This window comes from Ochotona princeps, chromosome 24 (genome assembly GCF_030435755.1).
Source record: "Ochotona princeps isolate mOchPri1 chromosome 24, mOchPri1.hap1, whole genome shotgun sequence".
Taxonomy (NCBI): domain Eukaryota; kingdom Metazoa; phylum Chordata; class Mammalia; order Lagomorpha; family Ochotonidae; genus Ochotona; species Ochotona princeps.
Window position 1 is genome coordinate 19,601,949 of NC_080855.1, and position 23,939 is coordinate 19,625,887.

The 23,939-nt window shown below is 43.9% G+C and overlaps 1 protein-coding gene across 1 annotated transcript in view; it reads right to left on the reverse strand.

Moving 5' to 3' along the window:
* Positions 1–948: 948 nt before the first annotated feature.
* Positions 949–23,939, reverse strand: part of DNAH3 (dynein axonemal heavy chain 3) — a 126,985-nt gene continuing 103,994 nt past the window's right edge. The window contains exons 52-61 of the mRNA XM_036492811.2: positions 21,615–23,756; positions 15,915–16,140; positions 12,500–12,744; positions 10,891–11,007; positions 8,625–8,779; positions 7,366–7,533; positions 5,728–5,870; positions 3,778–3,982; positions 2,981–3,118; positions 949–1,333 (exon numbers count right to left, since the gene is read on the reverse strand). Of these exons, the coding sequence (XP_036348704.2) occupies positions 980–1,333; positions 2,981–3,118; positions 3,778–3,982; positions 5,728–5,870; positions 7,366–7,533; positions 8,625–8,779; positions 10,891–11,007; positions 12,500–12,744; positions 15,915–16,140; positions 21,615–23,756 (3,893 nt within the window). The 3' untranslated portion in view covers positions 949–979. The remainder of the gene's footprint in view (positions 1,334–2,980; positions 3,119–3,777; positions 3,983–5,727; positions 5,871–7,365; positions 7,534–8,624; positions 8,780–10,890; positions 11,008–12,499; positions 12,745–15,914; positions 16,141–21,614; positions 23,757–23,939) is intronic.

The following is a 23,939-nucleotide window of genomic DNA, read 5'->3' on the forward strand; positions in this document are numbered from 1 at the left end:
ATCTTCTCGCATTTAGGAAAAAAAAAATCAAAGCCCCTTAGTCAGGACATCTTTCCTCATAAAGAGACAGAGAAGCCAGGCGAAGACACATTAAGATTCTCAAATAGCCTCATGTTTTTGCCCAACTGTAAGGGGACCACAATGGAATGTCCTGAAAGAAGCCACCTAGGGTTTCTTCGAGAATTTGTTTGCTCCCTCAGGACTCTCTTCCAGCTGGCTCCGGGAATTGAAAGTTCTAAGATTTTATATCACAGCATAGCCAAGGCTTTGGCAGGAAGGCAGCATGTGGCAGTAAAAAAATGCTTGAGTTCAGGAGCCAGACAGATCTCAATTCAAAACTAGTTCTGTAATCTGATAGAGATAGGGCATCTTAGGCAAGCTGAACCTCCAGCGGTTGAGACCATCATTCCCACTACTCAGGATGAAGTTAGATACCTAGAGGCTGAGGCACGAATGCTGACACGATATACAGGCAGCAGGCATGCTTCTCCTTTGTTGCTGAAATTCTAGCCCATCTGTGTAGGTTAGCAGAAAAGCAACTGGATCCCTGTGCTATCACTGACAAGTTGTAGAACTTTGTAGTTAATGGTTTTTAAATCTCCAAGTTTTTGCAGTCTGGAGATCATGATAATTCATAAGATGGTTGTGAGTACTTGTCAAGGATATCAAGAGCCTTCACAAGCTGCCTAATGGTACGCCATGTAGCTCAATTAGGAGAGATATAATGGAAGCACAGTGACAATTACAGCTAAATAACAGGGGGAAATCTACCTCAAGGGAGTGGAGTCAAATGACCACTGGTCTACACTGAAGAGTCCCACTGCCGGTGTTACATTCTGCTTTGGTAGCTACTCTCTTTGGGGGTATTTACCTTCTCTAACAATGTATTCATCATTATCATTGGTGTGATCATGTCATGTGACTCAAGAAAAGCAAGCTAGTCTGTAGTTGAACATGAACTGCCTTTTACTGTTTGTCATCAGTTATCCAGCTGACAGAGAGAGGCCACCCCTCGGTTTATCCAGTGCTTTTGGGGCAGATTTGTAGGGAGCTCAATGGAGAGGACATAGTTGGTGGAGTGGCCAGTAGTAGAGAGCATGCCCCTTCGGGCACTGGTTTTGTAGACAGGACACACATAAATGTTCTCGTGCAGAAAAAATGCACTCTTCCCCGGTTTCAGCCAAATGATAGGCAGTGGGTCATACAGGATTTTGGGGAGTGACTCCCCAATCTGCATAGTTTTCCTGTCCCAACGAGCACCTTCCAGGAAGAGCCCTTTGATGTATGCCCCATCTTCTGGGCTATTCTCCATGACTGTTTCTTGTGTGGTTACCTGGAAAAGTAGAAAGCTATGAGTTCCATTCCCCACCATTTTCCTACCCAGGGCAGTGTTAGGGGGTTAGGATCTAATTCCCAAAGTAGAACCTGGTTGCTATGTCTGTTTCAGGACAAGGGAGCTTCAAGAGAGCTTCTGGGGTAATATCTCTGGCTGTGGTACATGGGCCAGGCCTGACTCTTACTATGCCACCCGTCTGTCTATAACGTGAGCATGGAGAATGAACTAAAGTAGGAGCCGATAGGCTACATTCACTATAACAAGCTTGGTGAACTTGCATAATCCCCTCCTTTTGGGACCTGATTTACTCTTTTTACTTTTTTTTTTTTTTTAAGATTTATTATTATTGGAAAGCCTGATATACACAGAGGAGGAGAGACAGAGAGGAAGATCTTCCATCCGATGATTCACTCCCCAAGTGAGCCGCAACAGGCCGGTGTGCGCCAATCCGATGCCAGGAACCTGGAACCTCTTCCAGGCCTCCCACGCGGGTGCAGGGTCCCAATGCATTGGGCCGTCCTCAACTGCTTTCCCAGGCCACAAGCAGGGAGCTGGATGGGAAGTGGAGCTGCCGGGATTAGAACCGGCGCCTAGATGGGATCCCGGGGCTTTCAAGGCGAGGAATTTAGCCGCTAGGCCACGCCGCCGGGCCCGGGACCTGATTTACAAAGTTAGATTCAGGTTCAGAGGTAGGCTGAGGATGGGAGTGGGAGAGATAAAGCCTTGAATTGTACTTTCTGTTGATTTCTGAGGTTTAAAAGGCTCATCTGGTGTTCAATTTGAAACCACCAACCCACAGCCAGCTCAAAAAAAAAAAAAAAAAAAAACACGCAAGAAACCTCCTGGAAATAAAAAAAAGTGACTTGATGATTTCGTATCAGTGAGCTCCATCATACTACTGTTCAAGTTCAAAAGTGATAAATCCCTCATGTAAAAGCAGACAGTGGACTAGGGATAAGACATGGGGACTGGTAGGGATTCTGGTGAGCCAGAGAACAGCTTATCCCAAGCATGTGTTAACCAATATGCCAATGCCTCCCCTAATTTTTGTGTATTACTCAATACACATATAGATTCCTCTATAGATTCTAATAGGTCTGGCTTTAGGGTCTCTTAGTTTTATTATGTTATTCATTTTTTCTTGATATAGTCCTCCATGTCCTATCCAGTTCATTCATAAATTAAGACATCCAGTCACCAGCTAGTAATCTCTAGACTAGATTTTAAAGGCTCTATACACAGAATTTTAAGATCCTACCACACTCTATAGTAGTCTAACTCCCTCCCATATATGGGCACAGTAATACTTGAATATTATCCTTTCTTTTGACTGTACCCTAAGCAAAGGATGACCCGAGGGCATTAGCCTACTTCCAGATGAAGAGTTGGCCATGTTGAATAGAAAGCATAGGTAGATGTTTTCATTTCTCTCTGGAAAGATTCTTTCTTACATATACAAAGACAAAGCCTTGGGCCTCCTCTGATTCTGCAGGGAGCTTCTGAGAGCCTCTGTAAGCCACCCTGAATATGACCATCTATACCAACTGAGAAGCGTCTGGGCCTTAACACATCCTATTGTATGAACTTAGAAGGAAATGGGTAACACTGCTTTATCAAAACTGGCCTAATCCAAAGCACCCCTACCTCAAACTCAAATCCAATGTGGTCAATGGGGATGGTGTATTTCCGGGCATAATTCTGGGAGACACCGGTCAGAAAGGATTGTGTGAAGTAGAATCCAGAGATCCAAAAGACTGCAGGAGGCCCCATGTCAATCCATTCCTGGAGAGTCACAAAAATGAAAAATCAAGAACACTTCAAAGGTTAGTTCCAAGTCAGATAATTTGAGTTCCAGTAAGAAATAAGCTTTTCTCAGTTTTTTCAAACGGCAGTGCCCTCTTAGTTTAGCTACTCTCCTCCCTCTTTTGACACAAAGAAATATTATTTCTAGTTTAAGACAAGCACAGGTGCAAGCTGGTCTCAGGGGCATAGCAGAGGGTGGTGGGGAGTTACAAATCTTGTCTGAACTGAGCAGTAGCTACTCACCTCCAGAAACAGCTACCATGCAAGACTGTAGACCCATGGTTTTATGTATTTATTTATTGCATGAAAAGCATCTGAATTCTTATATGTAGAAATCCAGTGTTTACATGCTAGCTCAAAGATTTCAAATTGCCAGGTAGCCAAACCACCTACTGGCCCAAGAGCCACTGGTTTATGGTATTTATTCTGGTCCTTGCCCCTGTCTTGCTAGGCTAATCCCTCCTGGGATTTTGCTAAGTCTCCCACCTGCACCCAGGGAAGACAAGGACCAAGTGCTAGGTCTGGGATGCTATATGGCTGCCTTACCTATCCCCCTTGCCTCTGATTTGTCATTTTAGAATGCAATCTTCACCTGAATGAGCATGCCAAATGCCCCAGTTGCCCTGACTCCCAGGTACCTGGAAGAAGGCCAAGCGGGCTAGCAGGTCAGCCACATAGCCCCCCAGAGGCTTCAGTGATGGGTAGGACTTGGCTGCCCACATGGCTGGAACTTTCCCCACAAGCATGCTGTTGAAGACTTCCTCCAGTTCTGAGGACATCAAAACCTGCCCTTTGATGGCTCGGCCGAGATTGATGAGGCTTGTGCGAACCACTTTGGTGAGCCTGCAAGAATAAAGGAACTGGCTGAGACGGGCTCTCTTGTGGCCACTGTCCTTTTCTCTCCTTTTTAAATTTCTATTTGAAATGCAGAATAAGAGAGAGAAAAACTCACACAATGAAAAAGGGACAGAGACAGACAAAGAGATCTTCTGTCTATGGGTTCTCTCCCCAGATGCCCACAACAGGGCTGAACTAGGCTGAGGCTAGGAAACAGGAACTCTCCCAAGTCTGGCAAGGACACAAGTACTTGAGCCATTGGCTACTGACTCCCAGCGCATTACCATGAAGCTGGAGTTGGGAGTGAAGAGAAGACTGGAATCGGGTTTTCTGACAGGTGAATGTGGGCATCCCAGGTTAGGTCTTAACATCTGTACCCAAAGTCTGTCCTTTCAGCAAGCCTTTTTCTACTCAAATATACTGACTCCAAGTACTAAGTCCTTTAACTCCCTCCTTTAAAAGGGTCATACAATTAGTGAACAATAGTTAACTGAGGAAAAATTAAGTCACTTACTCCCTTACTACCTAAATATAACTTTAAAACAACGTAAAATTTTTCTTTGTAAGCACAAATTATTTTTTAAGTAGGCTCATGCTATATATTAACTTTTAAAAATATTTCTGTTAGCACGTAAGGAATCTTTCCAACTTAAACACCTAAATTATCCTTTTTAATGCTGCAAAGCATCTTATTTTATTTTATTTTTTTAAAGCATCTTATTTTAATGTCTCCTTACTGTTGGAATGTATAATTTCTAGACTGCTGTCATAAATAGCACTGATATCAAACTTTGAGCAAATTTCTAATTATTTGCTTATTGAATGTATTTCTGGGTCAGAGAGCACACACAGTGTTAGGGCTTTTTGGTGCACACTGCCACAGTTATTCTTTTTATAGACCATGAGGTGTGCACCCATGAAAAGGCAATTGAAGGGCATCCTAGCAGAGGCCAAGATTATCTGCCTTTCTGGCCTTTGTGTTCTGAAGTTCAGCCAAGCCCTGAGGGAATTCACCTGAGGATGCCAAAGAGTCTGCCAGCAGAGAAAGCTTGTCATCTCTGAAGATACACAGAATCTCAACTGAAGGGACACAAAAAAAAAAATCAAAGGCAAGAAAAGGGTTTTCCTGGATGGAAGAGCAGGCAAGGAAAGATGGTGAGGAGAAAACATCAGATTATTGTGTATGGTGATTAATATTGACCATCACTGGAAAATAAGTTTGCTGTTACTCTTATTCTCATGTACTGCAATGGTAATGAAAGGCTAGTGAGGAGGCCGTGCAATTGCCCAGTAAGACTTCGAGTAGCCACAAGGGAGACAGTGCAGCAGAGGAGGAAGCCACGAGGCCCAGTATCTAGAAGATGGAGCACCATGCCCCCACACATCAAGATGAGTTTTCTCATCAGCAGAGCAGTGTGGTCTGAATGAGAACCACATATACTGCAAGGATTCCCCTTACCTGGCACTAAAGGCTCAGCGTACATGGCTCTGATAACAACTTTTACCATTAGCCTCTGCTTAGCATTGGTTTACAAGTGTCATGAATATGAATGAATGGGAGAAAATGAATAGAAGTAGCTTAACTGTGAGCCAACACATGCTGGGAACAGCCCTATTTATCTCTCTCCCTGGTAGGTTGAGCAAACCACTTCCTCTGTATACTGACCCCTTATCAAGCCTCCATCTCAACCACTGTCCATTAGAGCCACACCCTCAACCCCCCAGGGTCAAGGCAAGGTCATCCAGCCCACCTGTTGAATCTGATGAGCTCCTGTCTTAGGACTGTGTTCATAGATTCCTCATAGATCACTGGGTATAGCTTCATGATCTCTTCCAGGTCAAAGTCTTTGGGGAGCTTGGAGAATATGTCCTGGGCCAGCTCCTCAACCACTTCCTTCAAGTGCAGGCAGTAGAGATACAAATGAGAAGTAAGGTTCGCAGGCTTGTGGCTTGGTGTGGGTGAACTTGAAGTGGTGAGCATGTATCTTTGTAAACATATTCTGCTTGGCTCTCCTGACAACTCTCCCCAGAGAAGCCAATTTTGCCTTGCAGGGTAAGAGGTACAGTAGGAGGAAGACACTTACTATTCCAACATCCTTGGGGAGAATATCCCTCCTTGGCCCAGAAAATGAAAATGCTTATTTTCACTGCTGGAAAAGCCTAAGGGGCAGGTGGGGAATTCTTGATTAAGCAAATAGCCACAGGGAAGAACTCAACACTGGCAGAATGCATCCTATCTTCCAGGTTACCCTCTTATGGTCTTCTCTCTGTCAGCCCCTTAGAATCACTCCTAGTGCAGACAGGACTCCCAGAGTCAGTGACATTGGGGCAGGCAGTAGGACATGCCTCAGTGTAGAACAGGAAAAGCCCAGGGCACCAGGCTTAGCCAACTAGGAAGCAGCTGGGTTTAGAAGACCAAGGAAGGAGAGGGTCTGGATCAGGGGAGAGGGGTAGTGCCAGACAACTCTGCCATGCTAGGGATCTGAAAGACTGGGACATAAATGTATCTCCTTTCCACTGAGAGGGGTCCACCCCCATGAGGACCACCACACTGGGACACGCCAAGCATGCTGGTTTACCATCCTACTAGTTATGAATTATGGCTCTGTGAACCAAACCAAGAAACTCAGCAGAATCTGTATCTGACAGGGGTAGGCCATGAGACGGGGAGAAGGGAGAAAAAGGATGGGACAGAAATAGGGTAGCAGAGTCTGGAGACATGGTTCTGGGGCTGGTCCTTCCTCTCTCTCCAGGACTGCTTCTCTCACCTGTAGACTGAGGAAGGTACGTTGTATCAGAGAGTCACAAAAGTGTGATCTAGAACCACTGGAAGTTATCGGAATGGTTTTAGGTATTTCCAGACACGGAATAAAAAACATTGTGTCACACAGTGAGAAAGTTACTGCCTTTTCAAGTTTTGACTATCTTTCTCCCTTTGCACACCACTCACAGGCAAAGTCTAATGAACAGTTTTGAAACACTTCTTCCTTTGAACAAGAAGCCAGCAAGGCGTTAGCTCAGAGGCTTTGACCAGCAGCAGCATCTGAGAAGAATTTCATAAACTATTTCACTTTCATTTTCCTTTGTGACTATCATGACTTCATGGAAATGATAGTGACTTTCCACTTAATGGTTCTACTATGCAGTCCCCCCACCCCACTGCCCGACCCCAATAAAAGCTGCAAAGCAAAATAGAACTAGTTCTAAAACATCTTAGGGGAATAAACCATGAAGGTTATAAGGCAATGGTGGGCCAGAAGCACTGCCTCCCCCAGGGGTTAGCCAGGATTCTTTGTTTCTGCCTTCTTGGTCATTGTCCACAATTCTGGGTGCCCACAAGTTGGCAAACTTCCCGAAGGCTGACTGATGCCTTGCCCCAAGTCGGTTACCTGAGGTGACTTGCCACTCCCTCCTGATTGCCTGGGAAGGGTCAGCAGCACTCCTTGAAACAGCTGGTTGGTTTCCTGGTTGTCCTTGGTGATGTCGGCATTCTCATGGAGGCCAAACACTTCTGGGTGGGCTGTGATGGGAAGGGTCCTGAGATACTCAAGGTAAGACTGAAAAAAGGAAATCTTCAGTTGACATAGGCACAGGGTCCCAGGGGCCTCCCACACGATCAGGACTTAGCTGGTTCCAACCCAAACAAGAATCACAGTGTCACAGCCACTTTTCCACATACACACCTAGGATAGGCAAATGTGTCCTGAGCTCTTCCTCAGGCAGTTTTCAGGGAAGAGAGTGGGAGAGTGGTTAGGGCTGAACATCTTCCCACCTTCCCAGATTTCTCTGATCTACTAGCACTCCTGGTTGTGAAGTCAGGTAGAACTAGGCTTGGGTCCTGGCCCCATAGCAGACTAACTGTAAGCTTGAGATGGTTATCTGGGACATCAGTTTCCTTATTTGTCAATGGGAAGACAAATGCAGTTATAATGGAATAAAGTTTTGCCATATAACAAGGGGTCAATTTCACCTTCATTCAGATTTGTTTTCATCTTCTGTTTCTCATTCTCCTATATGATAAGTATTCTGTCTACCCCCCCTTTTTTTTTCAAAGTTCAAGGATTTATCTGTTTGAAAGTCAGGGTTATATAGAGAGGAAAAGGAAACACACACACATACACAAATCTGGGAGCCCAGAATTCCCCCTTGAGTGGCAAAGGCCCAAGCACCTGAGTCATCCTCTGAGGCTGCTTTCCCAAGCTCATTAGCAGGGAGACAGAGTGGAAGTGGAGCAACTGGGACTTGAACTGAAACCCATATAGGATGCCAGCATTGCAGGTGGGAGCTGAACCTGCTGCGTCATAATATTAGTCCTTATCCCATGCTTTCTCCCATTTTATGAGCCTTTCCTTTCAAGCATTAACTTCTAGCTTATTCGCTACCAAAGCTTCATCTTAACCATGCTTCTTCTCCCAATACCATGGACCTTGTATTTTAAAGACCTTGCATTTTAAAGTAACCCAGAATTCATTAACCAGTACCCAGTGTCTGTCCCGTGGGCATTCAGGAATGTGGGGAATAACTTAGGGACCCAAACTAGGAAGCCCAAGGCTACAGTAAGTACTCTCCTTAACTACACGGTAGCCCATAACCTGATGGAGACCACAGAGCTCCTCTTAGAGTATGAGAATCTCCCCACCCCCTTCACCTGGTAGGAGCCGTGCTGAGGGATGTAGTAGGTGTCCCCAGGAGCAAGGTAGTAATAGTCCTGCTCGATTTCCTTGCAGTAGAACATGGACAGAAGAGACAGCAGGAGACGCCTGTCTTTGTCATCAGTCACTCTGCCTCCATAATTACATTCCCCTGGGGACAACCAAGAGAGGAGCAAGCTCAGGAGAGGGAAGGTCACAGCAAACTTTGCCGGGATGCAGAGTTGCTGTAGTCTTGCTTAGTTGGGGATGAGAGGGCCTTTTTGGAATTTTATGGCTGACAACTACTAATATTTAGGCATATTCTAGGCATTTTTGGGTATATAGGTACTTACATATAAAAGGCTTTACAAAAAAATTGTTGTTTAGGGTAAGGACTTTGATATGAAACAGTTCCAGCTCTGTCACTTTTTTTTTCACTGGCCAAAAAGTTGAGATAATTGCAGAACTCAGCTTGTAAGTCTGTGTCTAAAACCATGTGAGGCAATACTTATAAAGCATCTAGCATGACATTTAGAACATAGAAATTATCCAATTAGTTACAACTGTTGACCACACACACATCAGAAAATTGAGGTCATCCTATATCCAGTATTTTGGCATACGACTTTCCTCACCTTACTAACCTCTCATCACTGAAACAGTATTCTCTGAGGTTGAAGCGTCTACACTCAGATTTCTATAAAACAATTTTTGGAGATGATGTAACATTCAGCTCATCAACCCTATGACATGCCTAGCTGGTCACAATTTCATAGTATTTGTTTATGTAGGTGACACTTGGCATTTGCAAGACAACACCCTAAGAGTGCAAGCAGGAAAAAAAAAAAGTGTGCATGTGCACAGGAACCAGGGTTCCCTAAAGGGTAGGCTTGTACCACTCCAGAAGAGGCAGATCTACACACAGGAGGCAGGACGTAAGACCCAACTTGGGAGCGGGGCAGACAAAGGATCTCGACTTCCCTTGGTTCTGACTTGGAAGTGTCTCCATGTCTTAGAAGATTTCTTGTATCCAGTTAAGAGACGAGTAAAGAACCAACAGGAAGCTGTTCTGTTTAACGTGAGCCCTAGACAAGCTGCTTAACTTGAGCCAAACCAATTAGATATCTGAAGTTCTCTTTGCTGATGTCTCTGGGTCTTTAGCAAAGTTTGGATTGAACTCTGCTGCTTGTTTCAGCTGTAAATAGGGTTGTGACAGTACTTGAGCTATAATATTAAAGGAAGAATGGTCCTCCTTTTCCCAAAAGTCAGCAAGGCAGTGCTTGAGGGCATCTAAGAGGGACTCTGTGAGGATAAATCACACAGAGAGATATTACAAGGTTCTACACCCATTCCTTCTTCAGCAAATTTTCCTTCAGAGAATGGACTTAGTTTAATGTTGAAGGAAAGTTCCATTTCTTTATAGATACATTCATGTCTAATTAAAATTTATTTCCATTAATTTATTTGGAAGAAATAGACAGATGAACAGAGATCTCCCAGCTGTCGGTTCACTCTCCATGCACTTGCAACAGCTAGACTAGGCAAAAGCCAGGAGTCTCAATCTTAGTCTGCTACCTGGGTGGGAGGGACTCAAAACTTGATTCATAACCTGCTGCCACCACAGGGATGCATTAGCAGGAAGCTAGAATCAGGATCCAGGAATCCAACATGGATACTCTGACAGGGGACACGGGCAGCCCTAGGGGTGTCTTAGCTGTCATGGCAAATGTCTACATGTCTGTTTTTTATAGCAAGAGTGAAAGTTCCACAAGTGGCCAGATGTGCCTTATACCTTTTAAAAAGAATCTTACGTGACTAATAAAAGGGTGCTGGCTAATTTTTTAAATGCACAACAGTTAACTACCATTCCCACCTCTCTGCCCACCCCCATTTCTTCTTCTATATGTAAAATTCCTACTTACCCTTTAAAACCCATCTCATATCATCATGAGGTTTCTCATAACCATTGCCCTTCCATTCCATGCTTTAATCACGTGCTGTCTTTCTATTTTATGTTGTTCTTGTTGAACTTACCACTCACAGCATCATTTATTTCTTTATATTTTTCTGCCTTTGTATAATGTGAACTACCTGGACATATGGAGAATGTCCTACATGTCTTGTTTATCTTTTGTGTTTTATTTTTACAATATCTAGTACGATGACCAACATTTGTAAGAGCTCAATGTTTGTTGAATGAGTGAGTGGAGTCAGGAAAAGAAGAACATGATACTGGAATATGACACTGGAAGTTTGCAGCAGCAAAGTTCCTCCCATAATTACCTGTCAGGTAGGTCAGGGCATCAAACGGCACTTCCTTGTAATCATTGAGAAACATCTGAATCTGTCGCATACTAATCCTTAGGTCAGATTCGTTGAATTCATAAGGAATGTTCCAACCTACATGAGACAGAAAAGAATTAGAGGCATTGGTGTTGAGAGCTCTTAAATTTCACTCAGACACCAAGCCATTGGAGTTAAGCATCGTTATGGATCAAGAGCCTTTTTCAGCTGTGTGAAGTTGATCATGCATCAGGCCAACTATTAGCCTTGACGTTTATTGCCAACATGGGAGCCATTCTGCCTGAGAAAACATACATTCCAAAATCAATTTCCAATGGGTCTCTCCATTTGTTAACAGAGATGTTAACATCCTGGGATTTATGGAATGAGAATTTTTCAGCCTGGCTAGAATACTGTGGTAATTCATAGAGTTCCAAAAATAACACCAAAGCATAGCTAGGGAGCAGTTGTTATGACTAAACAACAGAAATAAGTTAGTTTTGAGAACTCTCCTCCATGGGCTTATGGGAGAGATGGATGGCCAGCCTTAAAGACACTTCCATTTGTATTTCCAATAGTATAATGATAAAAGCACATGGTGGCCAGACAAGTGATACAAAGATGTGAACCATGCATGATAGCTATAGCGGAACCTGTGACCTATACAGGGTTTCATTTCTTCCTAAACATTCACATTCAAATGAAAAACATAGCCTACATACAGTAAGTCGTGTGTGCCGGCAACCATGGCACAACTGCACAACTGGCTGTGAGGCAAACTGTTTGCACGAACTTCTAGAGGGCTGGCATGGACAAAAGAATGGTGGTAGAGGATGTAATTATGAAATGCAGGTGCATAGGTGCATTCCCCTGGGGGTTATCTCCTCCTCCATGCTCAGTGGAGAGTGCTTAATGGAGGTACCTGGGGGCTAGGGTATAGAGGTAGAAGGCAGGAAGAAGATAGCCAGGAAGAATCCAGTAATCCAACCAACCGATCTGGTAAGAATTCACTGAAGTGGTCAACTGAAAGCTACTGAACAATCAGACAGTCTACAGGTAAGAGAACAAGTCCTTTCACCTAACACTTGGGATTTTTATTGGGAAATATGATAATATGCTCTAAAAAATATCAAGTTACAAGTTAGGCCAAAGAGTGGTGATAGATAGATAGACAGATAGATAGAAGCAGCACAAATGTCCCAGGTGTGTTTCTTCCACTATTATGCACATGTAAAGAGAGCTACCTGAGAGGTTATAAATCGCTTGGTGACAACTCCTTGGAGAAGAGTCTTTGTGCCTGAGACAGGCAGATATATGCCAAAGGAAAGTGCCTCCATCTTCCCATAATCATGTGACTTAAGCAATTAGGGGACCTCTGGTTTTCCTGACATTGACACTGACCTGGTTATAGGGCTGTCAGATTTAGCAAATAAAAATGCAGGATACTCAGCAGAATCTTTATTTCAGGTGAGTGACTAGTCATACTTAGTCTAAATATATCTCAAATACTACAGAGAACATACTTATATTGTATTTTTAGCAACAACCATATCTGAATGCAAAACTGAACACGCCATGTAAAACTTACCAGGTACATGTCATGGCTTACCTAGGGGTCCGAAGTTTCTTCTCTCCTGAACGATAGCATGAAAGAAGCAAAGGCCAAACAACAGCTTTTGCCACATCACTGGTTTCGCACAGCTTTGGAAAAACACAGGGTCTGAGATGGGATCATTGAGGTAGGAGCGTAGCAGGTTGGCCCGAAGCCCTTTGGGAGGCTCATTGGTCATTTTGATCCCATTCTGAAGAATGCTGACTGGAAATTTCTCTGATGGATAGCTGGTTAACCACAGCCTGGAAGAACAATGGACTCAATTTTTTATAGCAATGGAATGTTATACTGAAAAATACTAACAGACAGTACCAACTACCATATATTAAGCATAGTGAATGCAAAACCCATACTAAGAATTTGGTGTCTGTCCTCTCAGTTGCCTTAATCCTCTTAGCTACCCACTTTTATCCTCTTTAACTACCCTCATTTGTCATCGAAGAAATGGGGACATACAGAGGTCAGGTGAAGTTTTGCAAGGACATGCTATGAGTTTGGAATTCTCTGACTTCAAAACCCCTGCTCTTCAGCCCCTGATTTCTGCCTTTTCAGACTTTCTTAGCATCCATTATGGGCAAAGTACTATTCTAGGCATCACAAGGTCAAAAGTGAACACAACATTGTTTTTAGCTTCCAGCTACTCATAGCCCTGTTGCAAGAGAGGAAATGGGAACCAGGCAAGAAATAAAAGACAAGTCCGTGGATGCTATAGCACAAGGATTTACAAAATACTGGAAGGGGGGCCCGGCGGCGTGGCCTAGCGGCTAAAGTCCTCGCCTTGAAAGCCCCGGGATCCCATATGGGCGCCGGTTCTAACCTCAGCAGCTCCACTTCCCATCCAGCTCCCTGCTTGTGGCCTGAGAAAGCAGTCGAGGACGGCCCAAAGCTTTGGGACACTGCACCCGTGTGGGAGACCTGGAAGAGGTTCCTGGTCCCGGCTTCGGATCGGCGCGCACCGGCCCGTTGCGGCTCACTTGGGGAGTGAATCATCGGATGGAAGATCTTCCTCTCTGTCTCTCCTCCTCTCTGTATATCCGGCTTTCCAATAATAATAATAAAATCTTTAAAAAAAACCAAAATGCTGGAAGGGAAGAAAATTAAAGTCTGCAAGGGGGCGAAAGGAAGAAGATGTTTCAATGCCTCAGAGACAGCCAGGATGTGGCAGAGCAAAAGTTGCCAAATAATGGCTCGGGAGCTCAATCCAGCCCACCCCATTTTTGTAAATACTTTTATTGGAACACCATGATTCTTCATGCATAAGTTGTCTATGGCAGCATTCTCCGTGCAATGACAGAGTTGAACAGTTGGAACAGGCACATGATCTGCAGTTTAGCATATAATCTGGCCCTTTAGAAAAAATGGGCTAACCCCTGTCATAAACAAGATATTTGAAATGAGCCTTGAGAATAAGGAGAACTTATAATTTAAATTACAAAAGTTTGGGCTGGCACTGTGGAATAGCAAGTTAAGCCACTGCTTGTGATGCCTGCATCCCATACTGAAGTACCAATTCAAGTCCTGGTTGTTCTACTTCCAATCCATAATGATCGCCTGTTTTGTTTACTGTTTTGTTGGACAAGGGAGAGATTTCCAGTAGTTGGAACTGGGTAGGAAATCATCAGAGACATAGCACACAGGATGAACCATCATGTGGAAGAAGGGAGAACCAGGGATGCGGTTAGGCTTGGTGAGCAGCTGTGGTCCAGACACAGGCCTGAGAGGGGAGAGAAGAGACCATAAATTGGTAGCATAAGGCCTGATTTCAGCTCACAGATGGGTGGGTGATGCTGGGCTTATGCCATTTGGACACAAGGGTGCTATAACATTTTTTAAAATAGTTGTCAATTCTTAACAGTCCTAAACTGTTAAAAATCTAGGACATTCTTTCAAAATTCTAGATTCCTGCGATCCCTTTAAAATCATCAGAAAATCTGCTCTCAAGTAGCCTGCATTCCTGCATGCAACAGTTGGATCACATTAAGTATTCTTCCTTTTAGGGCACATGCTCCCAGCTCACTGTGGTCCCACTATTCCCTATGAGCTAACTATCCATGCAGACTGGAGTTGCACTGTGGCAAGTGGACCATTTCTTTGCCCCCAACCTTCTTTATTCATTTTTATATGATTGATCTCTGTAGGGACTTGAATTTGTGACTTTTGGGTTAGGGTCATATTTTAGGAGATCTTAAATGTCAGCAGGCATATTTTTTTTCTTAACTATGCCATTTTGTTGGTTAATGAGTCCACTGAAAACCATACAAAATTCTTGCAACAATTGAGCTTTTCTTAAATTCTTTCCTTTGGAAGTCTTATATGAATATAAATCAACAGTGGGTTCAATTTGAATTTGTAAATAAGTACCATACACGTTTCTATTTTTAGGCAGACATGACTAAAATGAAAACAACTAGCAAGCTTTGTTGCCCAGAATAGTCGTCTGCAGAATTTTCCTGTAAAGGAACTAAAAGTAAATATTTTAGACCTACATGGTCTCTGTTGCAACCACTTACAGCACAAAAGTAGCCACAGATAGTAGACAAATAAACAGATGCTTTCTAATAACATTTATGAACATATGAAGTTTCAACTTCATCTAATTTTCATGTGCTGCAAAATATTATTCTTTAATGTATTCTTTTCAGCCATTTAAAAGTCAGCCTAAACGTTATGCCTAAAATAGGTGATAGGCTGGAATTTGTCCTTGGGTCATAATCTGCTGACCCTTGGCCTGGAATAAGAGAAATTTGATGTTTATGTTGAAAGGGGTTAAACAGACTACCTGGTTCATCTCATTACTCTGTCAACGCACAAACTGGGGCCTAGCCTTGCTTGGCTTTAAAATACACAAAAACCAAATACTGATTTCAACAATGATTGAAATTCTGTGGAGGTTGGGAACTAGAGAATAGCAACAGGACAAATGTTACCAGGACCCCAAGTGGGATTCTTTTTTTCAGATTAATAACAGTTTTTAAAAATCAAATTTGTTGATCTTTAAGATATATCTCCTAACACTTCCTCCAACAACTTCTCACAGCACAAACATGAGCATCACAGGGTGACTCCTCGGTTATCCTTGGTGCACCTCTGCTTCTACAGATGTTCCTGCTGCTGTCTAGAATGTTCTTGCTGGCAAACACCTAGTCATCTTTCAAGACCCTGGATACTTGTCAGACCTATAAGCCTGCCCAACATTTTCCATCTATTTTCTGTGCTCTCTGATTCCTATTCCAACAAAAAGTCCTAAGAGGTATTAAGTGATGTTGACATTATTCATTGGTGGGCTGCCTTCTACTACACTGAAGGCTCCTTAGGGCAGGACTTTAAATGTTCATCTTTGATTCCCATTCATCAGCTTCCAGTCTGAAGCTACAGGTTGGATTCCAGAGACAGCGCGAAGACAGCATCTTACCTGAACCTGACATTGGTGCTCTCAGGCACAATCACCTCCTCACAGATTTTCTCCAGTGCAGGCATCCAGCTTGTGGCCAGGTGGCAGTTCTGTAAGACCACCCAGGTTCCATCTTTGATAGCACTGTTGATCATTTTGGCAGCAATGGGGCCTTGCCCTTGGCCAAGGGAGATGGTCTGTATTTTGGTGCCCCCCATGCCAAGATCATCAGCAAACTTCAGCAGCCCTGAGACCAAAAAGAAAGGTGGCTTTTGAGAGAAGAGAGGACAGTGAACATAACAACACAAATTAAAGATTATATTAGAATTTTGGAGTGAGAGACTCAGGACTGTGTTGTGGGGCATCAGGTTCATCTGCCTCCTGTGGTGAGGCATATTGAAGTGCCAATGCAAATCTCTGCTAATGGCCAAGTGCTTGGACCCCTGCTAACCATGTGGGAGACCAGGATGGAATTCCTGACTCCTTATTTTGGCCTGGCACAGCCCTGGCTGTTGTGGCCATTTGGACAGCGAGCCAGCAGATGTAAGCTCTCTCTCAACCTCTTTGTTGCTTTGCCTTTCAAATAAGTAAATCTCAAAAAAACAAAGGAAAATCAATTGATTTCTGTTCATTACAAAATAATATCTTCCTAGAAAATTTAGACATCTAGTACAATGGCAGATGAAGTTAAATTGTTTCTTTGAACACACAGACATTCTTCACAGGTGAAATTATACAAGGTGAAAGTAAAATAGTAAGAGTTTGAAAGAAAGGGAAATTCTTAGGTACTAAAAATGAAGAGGAGACTCAAAACCACAAAGGAAAACATATAATCAAACTAGGAACCGGGTTGTGTAAGTTTATTTTAGTAAGAAATGCATTTGAACAATGAAATAAGTCTCTTTCACTTCTCTCTTCCTTATAGGTAGTCAATGTCCTTAAATTTGTATATCTCACCACAATCATATACTCTTAAAGTTCAATCAATTGTAGATAATGCCTTTGCTTTTCTCACTTCACAGTATATCTTACAGATCTTTCCCATCTCCCTATATGTCTAAAAATCCACAAGTTATTTTTTGGTAAATTTTTGGTTATCTGAGACACACACACACAAATACACAAGAGAGACAAAGACAGAGACACAAAGAGACAGAGAAACAGAGAGAGACTGATTTCCCATCTGCTGACACAATCCCCAAATGTTTACAATAGCCAGGGCTGGGGCAAGCCTCCCATGTTAGAGCCAGGAATTTAAACACCCGAACCTACTTTCCATGCTAGGCTGCATAACAAAAATCAGTAGAGTAGTGGGCACTTAACCAGGCATCCCAAGCAATGACTTCCACCACTGTGTCAAACGCCTGTCCCTAGATGTTGGCTTGTTTTTGAAGACTATTTTTTATTGGAAACATGATTTACAGAGAGAAGACAGAGAGAGAGATCTTCTATCAACTGTGGTCCACCCCCCAAACGGCCACAACTGCTGGAGCTGAGCTGATATGAAGAGCCAGGAACTTCTGGTTTCCCACTTAGGTGTGGAGTCCCAAGGCACTGGGCCATCCTCTGCTGCTTTCCCAGGCCACAAGCAGGGAGCTGGATGGGAAGTGGAGTAACCGGGACATGAACTGGTGCCAATATGAGATCTTGGCACTTGTGAGCGGGAAGATTAGCCAATTGAGCCATCATAATGGGCCCAATGTTGGGGTTTTAAAGTTCACAGGAGCCACAGCTTTATCCTCATTGGACGTCAGCAGCTGGAACTGAGAATTCTGTCTCAGAATCCTCAGAGGGGTGTACCTTCATGTCAAGAAGGCCAGAGATCTAACTGCTGACTCATAGAAGCAGTGCGCAACTTGTCACTGGCCTGGAGCCTGGGTGGAAAAAAACAACTATTCTCCTAAGAAAAATTAAAGCACTAAGTTTATGCCACATGCAGATGAGGGGTGTGAAATCTTAGTGCCCCACGGTGTGAGATTCCCAAGATGAAATTATTCTCATAAAAGGGATCTAGACTGGTAAACTCCCTGGGATACCACTGTTGGCATATGCAAAGATGTTCTATTCAAATATTCCTAAAACCCAAGGTTTATGAGAGTTTCACAAAATAACAAAAACTTGCTCGTTATAAACTCACATTAAAAAAATACAAACCACATGAGAAGGAACATTACTGTAGGGGACACTCAGCACATAGAACAATCAGAGTAATTTAAGGATTATTTATGTTCTCTGTTTGAGGTTGAATTATATCCCTCCTAAATTCATCTGTGAAGTCTTAATCTGCAATACCAAAACATGCAACTACAAGTGGAGACGAGGTCTTTATGGATCCATGGACACTTAGGCTTTGGTGAAGTATTAACCACCTGGTATGCTTGAATCCTGTATCAGTGTTCTGAGAAGGAGTCCTGGTTGCTTCACTTTGATCCATATTTCTGCTAATTTGTATGCTGAAAGCATTAAGTGATGTCTCAAGTACTTGAGTTCACAGCTTCTGTCTTTGGTCTGCCTCAGGCCATTACTGTGGGCATGTAGGGAGTGAGGCGTGTAGGGTGGATGGAAAATTGATTTCTACCTCTGTATATTTGTCATTCTGCCTTTCAGATATATATAAATTAAAATTTTGAAAATGAATTTAAAAATAAAATTAGTTCAGAAGGGTGGACCCTAATCCAAGGTGATTACTGTCCTTGTACAGAAAGGAGAAACACACACACATACACACCCTGATCCTGATTTGGACTTGTAACCAGGAGAACTGTGAGAAAATAGCTTTTGGCTTTCTAAGCCACTCAGTTTGTGCTACAACATTATAGCAGACCTAAAAACTAATATAGCCTTCACAAGAGATCATGAAAGAAACTTTTAAACATCAGTAAGGAGGAGCTGGTGCTGTGGCAAAATGGGTAAAGCCACCATCTGTGACACTGGCATCCCATATGGACACGGTTAGCATCCAGGCTGCTCCATTTTCAATTCAGCTTCGTGCTAATGTATCTGGGAAAATCAGCAGACAGTCCAAGTGCTTGGACCCATGTGGGAGACCCGGAAGAATCTCCTGGCTTTTGACTGGCCCAGCTCCAGTTACGGCTATTTAGGGAGTGAACCAGAGGACGGAATATCTCTTGGTGTCTGTAACTCTTTCAAGTAAATAAATCTCTTAAAAAACTAGTAAAGAAAGAATATATAAAAACATTCAGAGTTCTATTAAAAATACAGAGACTTAGAAAAAAATATAAAGTTACAGAAAAACATAGTCATTGAAGATAAACTTCCAAAGTACTACAAGTTAGATACAGCCAGAAAGATGATGAGCATATAGGAAGATCTAAAATCAACTATTTACCCAGTAGTCATGGGCACTTGTAGCATTCAAGTTGTGATCCTCAAATGCTAATGTCTGCTAAAAGAATGGGAAATCCTTCAACAAATGTTTACTACCAAGTCCAAGGCAAGAAATATACAAGATGAGCCTGAAACAGTCTTAGACCGCAAGGGAATATCAAAACCTACTGTGTGGAGCTAACATTTGGTACAGCCGCTAAGACATCCCTTGGTATCGCCTCATCCCATACCGGAGCCACTAGGACAAGCTCTACGGAGCCTATTTCCAATTGCACCTCTATGCTAATGTGCATCTGGGAGGTAACAGGGGATGCCTGAAGTGGCTGGGTGCTTGCCACCCATGTGAGTTGGAGTTTTGGGATCCTGGCTTCAGTTTGGACCAGCTTTGGTTGTTGTGGGCATCTGAGGAGTGAACCAGTAGATGGATGGTCCCCATATGTTTATATCTCAGTCTTTTGAATAAGAATGGAATTTAAAAAAAAAATTCTGCAGGCACAGGCATAAAGGAACTCCCGTAAGTTACAGAATGACTATTTTGAGAATCAAAAAACAAAAAATAATGAAGTCAATTGAGTCCCCAAACTGATTCCATTGTGAAGCCAAGATTGAGAAAGGCCAATGGGATGCTTTATAAGGCAGAGTGGGCAGTGGAGGGTGAAGGGCTGGCTCATACGATCAACACTGGCCCTGCTGACCAATCTTAATCAGAAAAGGGAAGACAACCAGACAGTACTGGCATGTACCTCTTGAAGGGAAGCACCATGAGGGATACAGCTCCTATGAAATTTCCTATGAAGTCATCTGAGCTGAATCTGATAAAGATTCTAGGGTGGGAGAGGGGCAGGAGATCCAGACCATTTGTCATTTCGGGCCCACAAAATCATTTCATTTGATCTTGCCAAGACAACTGCAGGTAAGACTCAAAATTAAATATAGCTATAGTAGCCTAATTTTATTTTACTTGGGAAGACAGATGTACAGAGAGGAGGAGAGACAGAGAGAAAGATATTTTGTCTGCTGGTTCACTCCCCAAGTGGCCTCAACAACCAGAGCTGAGCCGATCCATAGCCAGGAACCAGGAGTTTCTTCTGACTCTCCCACACAGGGTCCCAAAGCTTTGGGCCGTCCTCAACTGCTTTCCCAGGCTGCAGACAGAGAGCTGGATGGGAAGTGATGCAGTCAGGACATGAATCGGCACTCATATGGGATTCTAGTGTGTGCAACGTGAGGATTTAGCCACTGAACTATCATGCTGGGTTCCCAAAGCCCTTTATGGAGGAGTCTGGGAGTGGGATCCTGAAAAGCTGAGACTGAACAGAATCCAGTGGGATCTTTTTCCCATCACAGTCCCTGAAAAGTTCTGCTCTACCTTTCTTGTTCCTCCTTATCCTCCGCCCCTCTAGTTCCTCTTTTACAGATCTGCCACAAGGACAGAAGGGTAAACAGCAAAGGTACTAGAAAAGGGAGATGAGTGGCTCCTTGACAAGAGCATTTCAGGGTTTACACAATCCTGCCAAGGGCATCAATCCACTGCAGTCCCCTCCCTTACCATCCATCAATGGGCAAGGAGTGCTGGCTTTCTGACCAGGTGAGAACATATGTCAAAAAGTCCTCAGCTCTTCCTAGAGAAGGCAGACTTGCCACTTTAATTTCTGGGACTGTCTTCAGTTCAGCAACAGAAAAAGCTAAAGCCATCAAGATGAGGGCAGAAAGCTCACCTCTTCCTGTCAACAACACACACCCACCACCCATCCATATTCACAGTTTCTGAAGACACACAGAACCGTTAAGAGTGGTGACCCCTGACAGGGAAAGAAGGATGCACCTCACACTCCACCAGACTTCCCAGTGTTTGCCTGAGAAGGGCAAAAATCATCCCTGCTTGAGCAACAGTCCTCTACCTTTTTGTCTGGCTTGTCACATATATTTTTAGCTGCCTGCAGTATTAATTATTCAAAGGAATTAGCAATCTTTAAAGACATAAAAGTCAGAGAAAATGGCTGAAGACCCAGGGTGACAAACTGGCAGCTGGCGGGCTACAGCCAACCTTGTGCTTGGCCCTCATCTGTTTTTAAGGGGGAAAAAATAGAAATTATCAAAATTTAAAGATGGGTCCACTTCTGTTTTTCTGGTTTCTTTCGGAAAATCAAATGACTGGTGATGCTGGGCTCACATTCATGGAATGTGCAGTTTTGGGGGGTGCTGGGAAGCAGCTGCCCTCTTTTGTTTGGGAAGAGAGACCTCCAGTTATTCCAGTTCACTGCTTGCCCTCTGAGTGCCATCTAGTCAGAGATGCCTGCTGTAAAGGATGTGCTATTGTCACCCACCCGTGCACTGTGTTTTTACAGTCTGCCTATGACACTCTTTCCTTACCTGCCATCGGGTCTGCGCCTGGGGACAGCACGAAGATCAGTGGTGCACAACAATTGGAATCCTTGTAGGATCCCTGGAGATCAAACGTAGGGGCTTCGATGTATACCTTTCCCATGTGTTCAGCAATGAACTCCCGAATGGCTGGGATAATCTTGTCAGGCCGCAAGCATCGAAGGATCACCATCTTCTCCAACCCTTGAAGGAACTTCCAAGCTCCAGGGAATTTCTCTTCGTGGGGCGACGCTGAATCATAGATCAATTTCCATTCATCCACATGTTGTTCAAAATGTTCCATCAGGCCTTTCAGCTTTGGTAGGGCAGATGCGCGCACAACTTCAGCCCAGGCCTTCTCAGACAGCCACTCGGAGGCCGGGTTGGGGTAGGGGTTATCCAGGGCAATGCCTCCAGTTAGTAGGAAGTGCCAGCTGTCCTCTTGGATGCGGTTTTTCTGTTTCAAGATGCCAACGGTGAGGAGGAGGGAGAAGAGAAGCTTGTCCTTCTCAAACAGGGAGCGGCACACGTTTTTGTAGATGCTCAGTGTGAAGTGCTCAATGATGTACTCGATTCGCACATTCAGATCCTCACTCTTGGTGCTGTGGGCTAGCGAATGCATGTAGAGGCCAATGAACCAGGTCAGGGAGTATTGGTACATGGGCTCGATGTTGGCCAGGTCGGAGATACAAAAGAAGATGGTGGCAGAGTGGACAGCCACTGGCTTGTAGCCCATCCGGGTTTCATCAATCTGCATCTCTGTCAGGGAGGCTATTTCCTGTTTTTCAGAGATTTCTTCCGAGAGCACTTTGGAGGAGGACAAGATCTTGATGGCTGTTTCATCCTCCAGGATGTTGCCCTCAGACATGGAAAGGACCTCTAGGATCTTGTCTTCAATATCCTTTAGCTGCTTCTTGTTCTGGGCACTTTCAACAATCAGCTTGTTCTTTTTTTCTTCCAGTTCTGGCTTCTCCTTGGCGGCCACAATGCCAAGGAGTTGGTCTTGGAGACCCAGGGGGGTGATCATGAAGTTGAGGAGACAGACTTTCACGGCAACTTCGGGGAGGTAATGGGGGTTTCTCAAACGGGTGGTGATGTACAACTTAAAATCCTTGGAGTATTCAATGATATTTTCACCCAGCCTCATGTATTCAACCCCTTGCTGCTTGAATGTTGCTTTGAGCAAAATGGGCTCAATAAAGGCATCCAGCTCTTCTCCAACGTTTTCAAGTAACACGGGGGTACCAAATTGCAGAGCGTTTTCCAGGGTCCTCACATAGTTGCTATCAGAGAACTTGATGACAGACAGTTTATTTGCCTTCTCCATGTTCTTGATCCATTTGTTGGCCTGCCCCTGAGGGTCAATCATTAAGGCCCAGCGTCTGGAATTGGACACAATGATGCCGTTGTCAATGGAGAAAGAGTCAATCGGAAGCCCGGCAATCTGCCAGGCGCGGATTTTTACAGGATCCCCTAACGTGTTGCTGAGACTAAAGTCATTAGAGCCTGGGATAATCTTCTCCTTACAGGCGGCCAACCACTCCTTTTGACACTGGGCCCTATAAATCACTGTAAAGGCACCCAGGTAAGCCACAGTTCCTGAGGACAACAACACATCCCCCGTCAGATTAGTATAGCGGATGCCCAGCTGTCGGGCAGCTTCTGTCCATCTGTCCTTCTCTCCCCCGAGGCCGCTGATCAGCTTCTCTGCCCTGATCAGCTTTTGGGAGCAGATTTCAATGTTCTCCTCCAGGTTCTTTTTTTTGTTGTTCATGTCTTCAAAGTCAGAATTCAGGGCCTGGAGTCTGTCTTCCACCAGCTTCAGCTCTGCTCGTTTCTGGTTCAGCTTCTGCATCTGTATGTCCAGCTTCCCCTCGGCCTCCCTCAGGCGCTCCCTCTTAGGAGCTACAACCTTGGCCACACGATCATACACCTCCATGGCCCTCACCCACTTACACAGACCTTCGCAGGCAGATGACACATTTTTAATCACGCTCGGCTGGAACTCTGGGTGATCGATGAATCTTTCCCGGATCCGCTTCATGATAACAGGGGGGATGTTGTCTTTGTCATATGTCTTCAGACTCTCTAAGAATTTCAAATCTCCAAGGATCTTTCTTGATACTCCCCAGTAGTCTTCAATCATCTTACCTGTTTGGTACAAGAAACAGAGGTCATAGGCTGTATTAACACACTCTGGCTGAGACTTAAAATCCTGCAGTGGATTGCTTGGTCGTACTGAAGAAATAAAAATTCTCAAGATCCTTACCAGGGTCAGACAAGTTCAGCCAACCTCACTTCATTTCTGCCTTGCTCCCTGGAGTTGGGTTATAG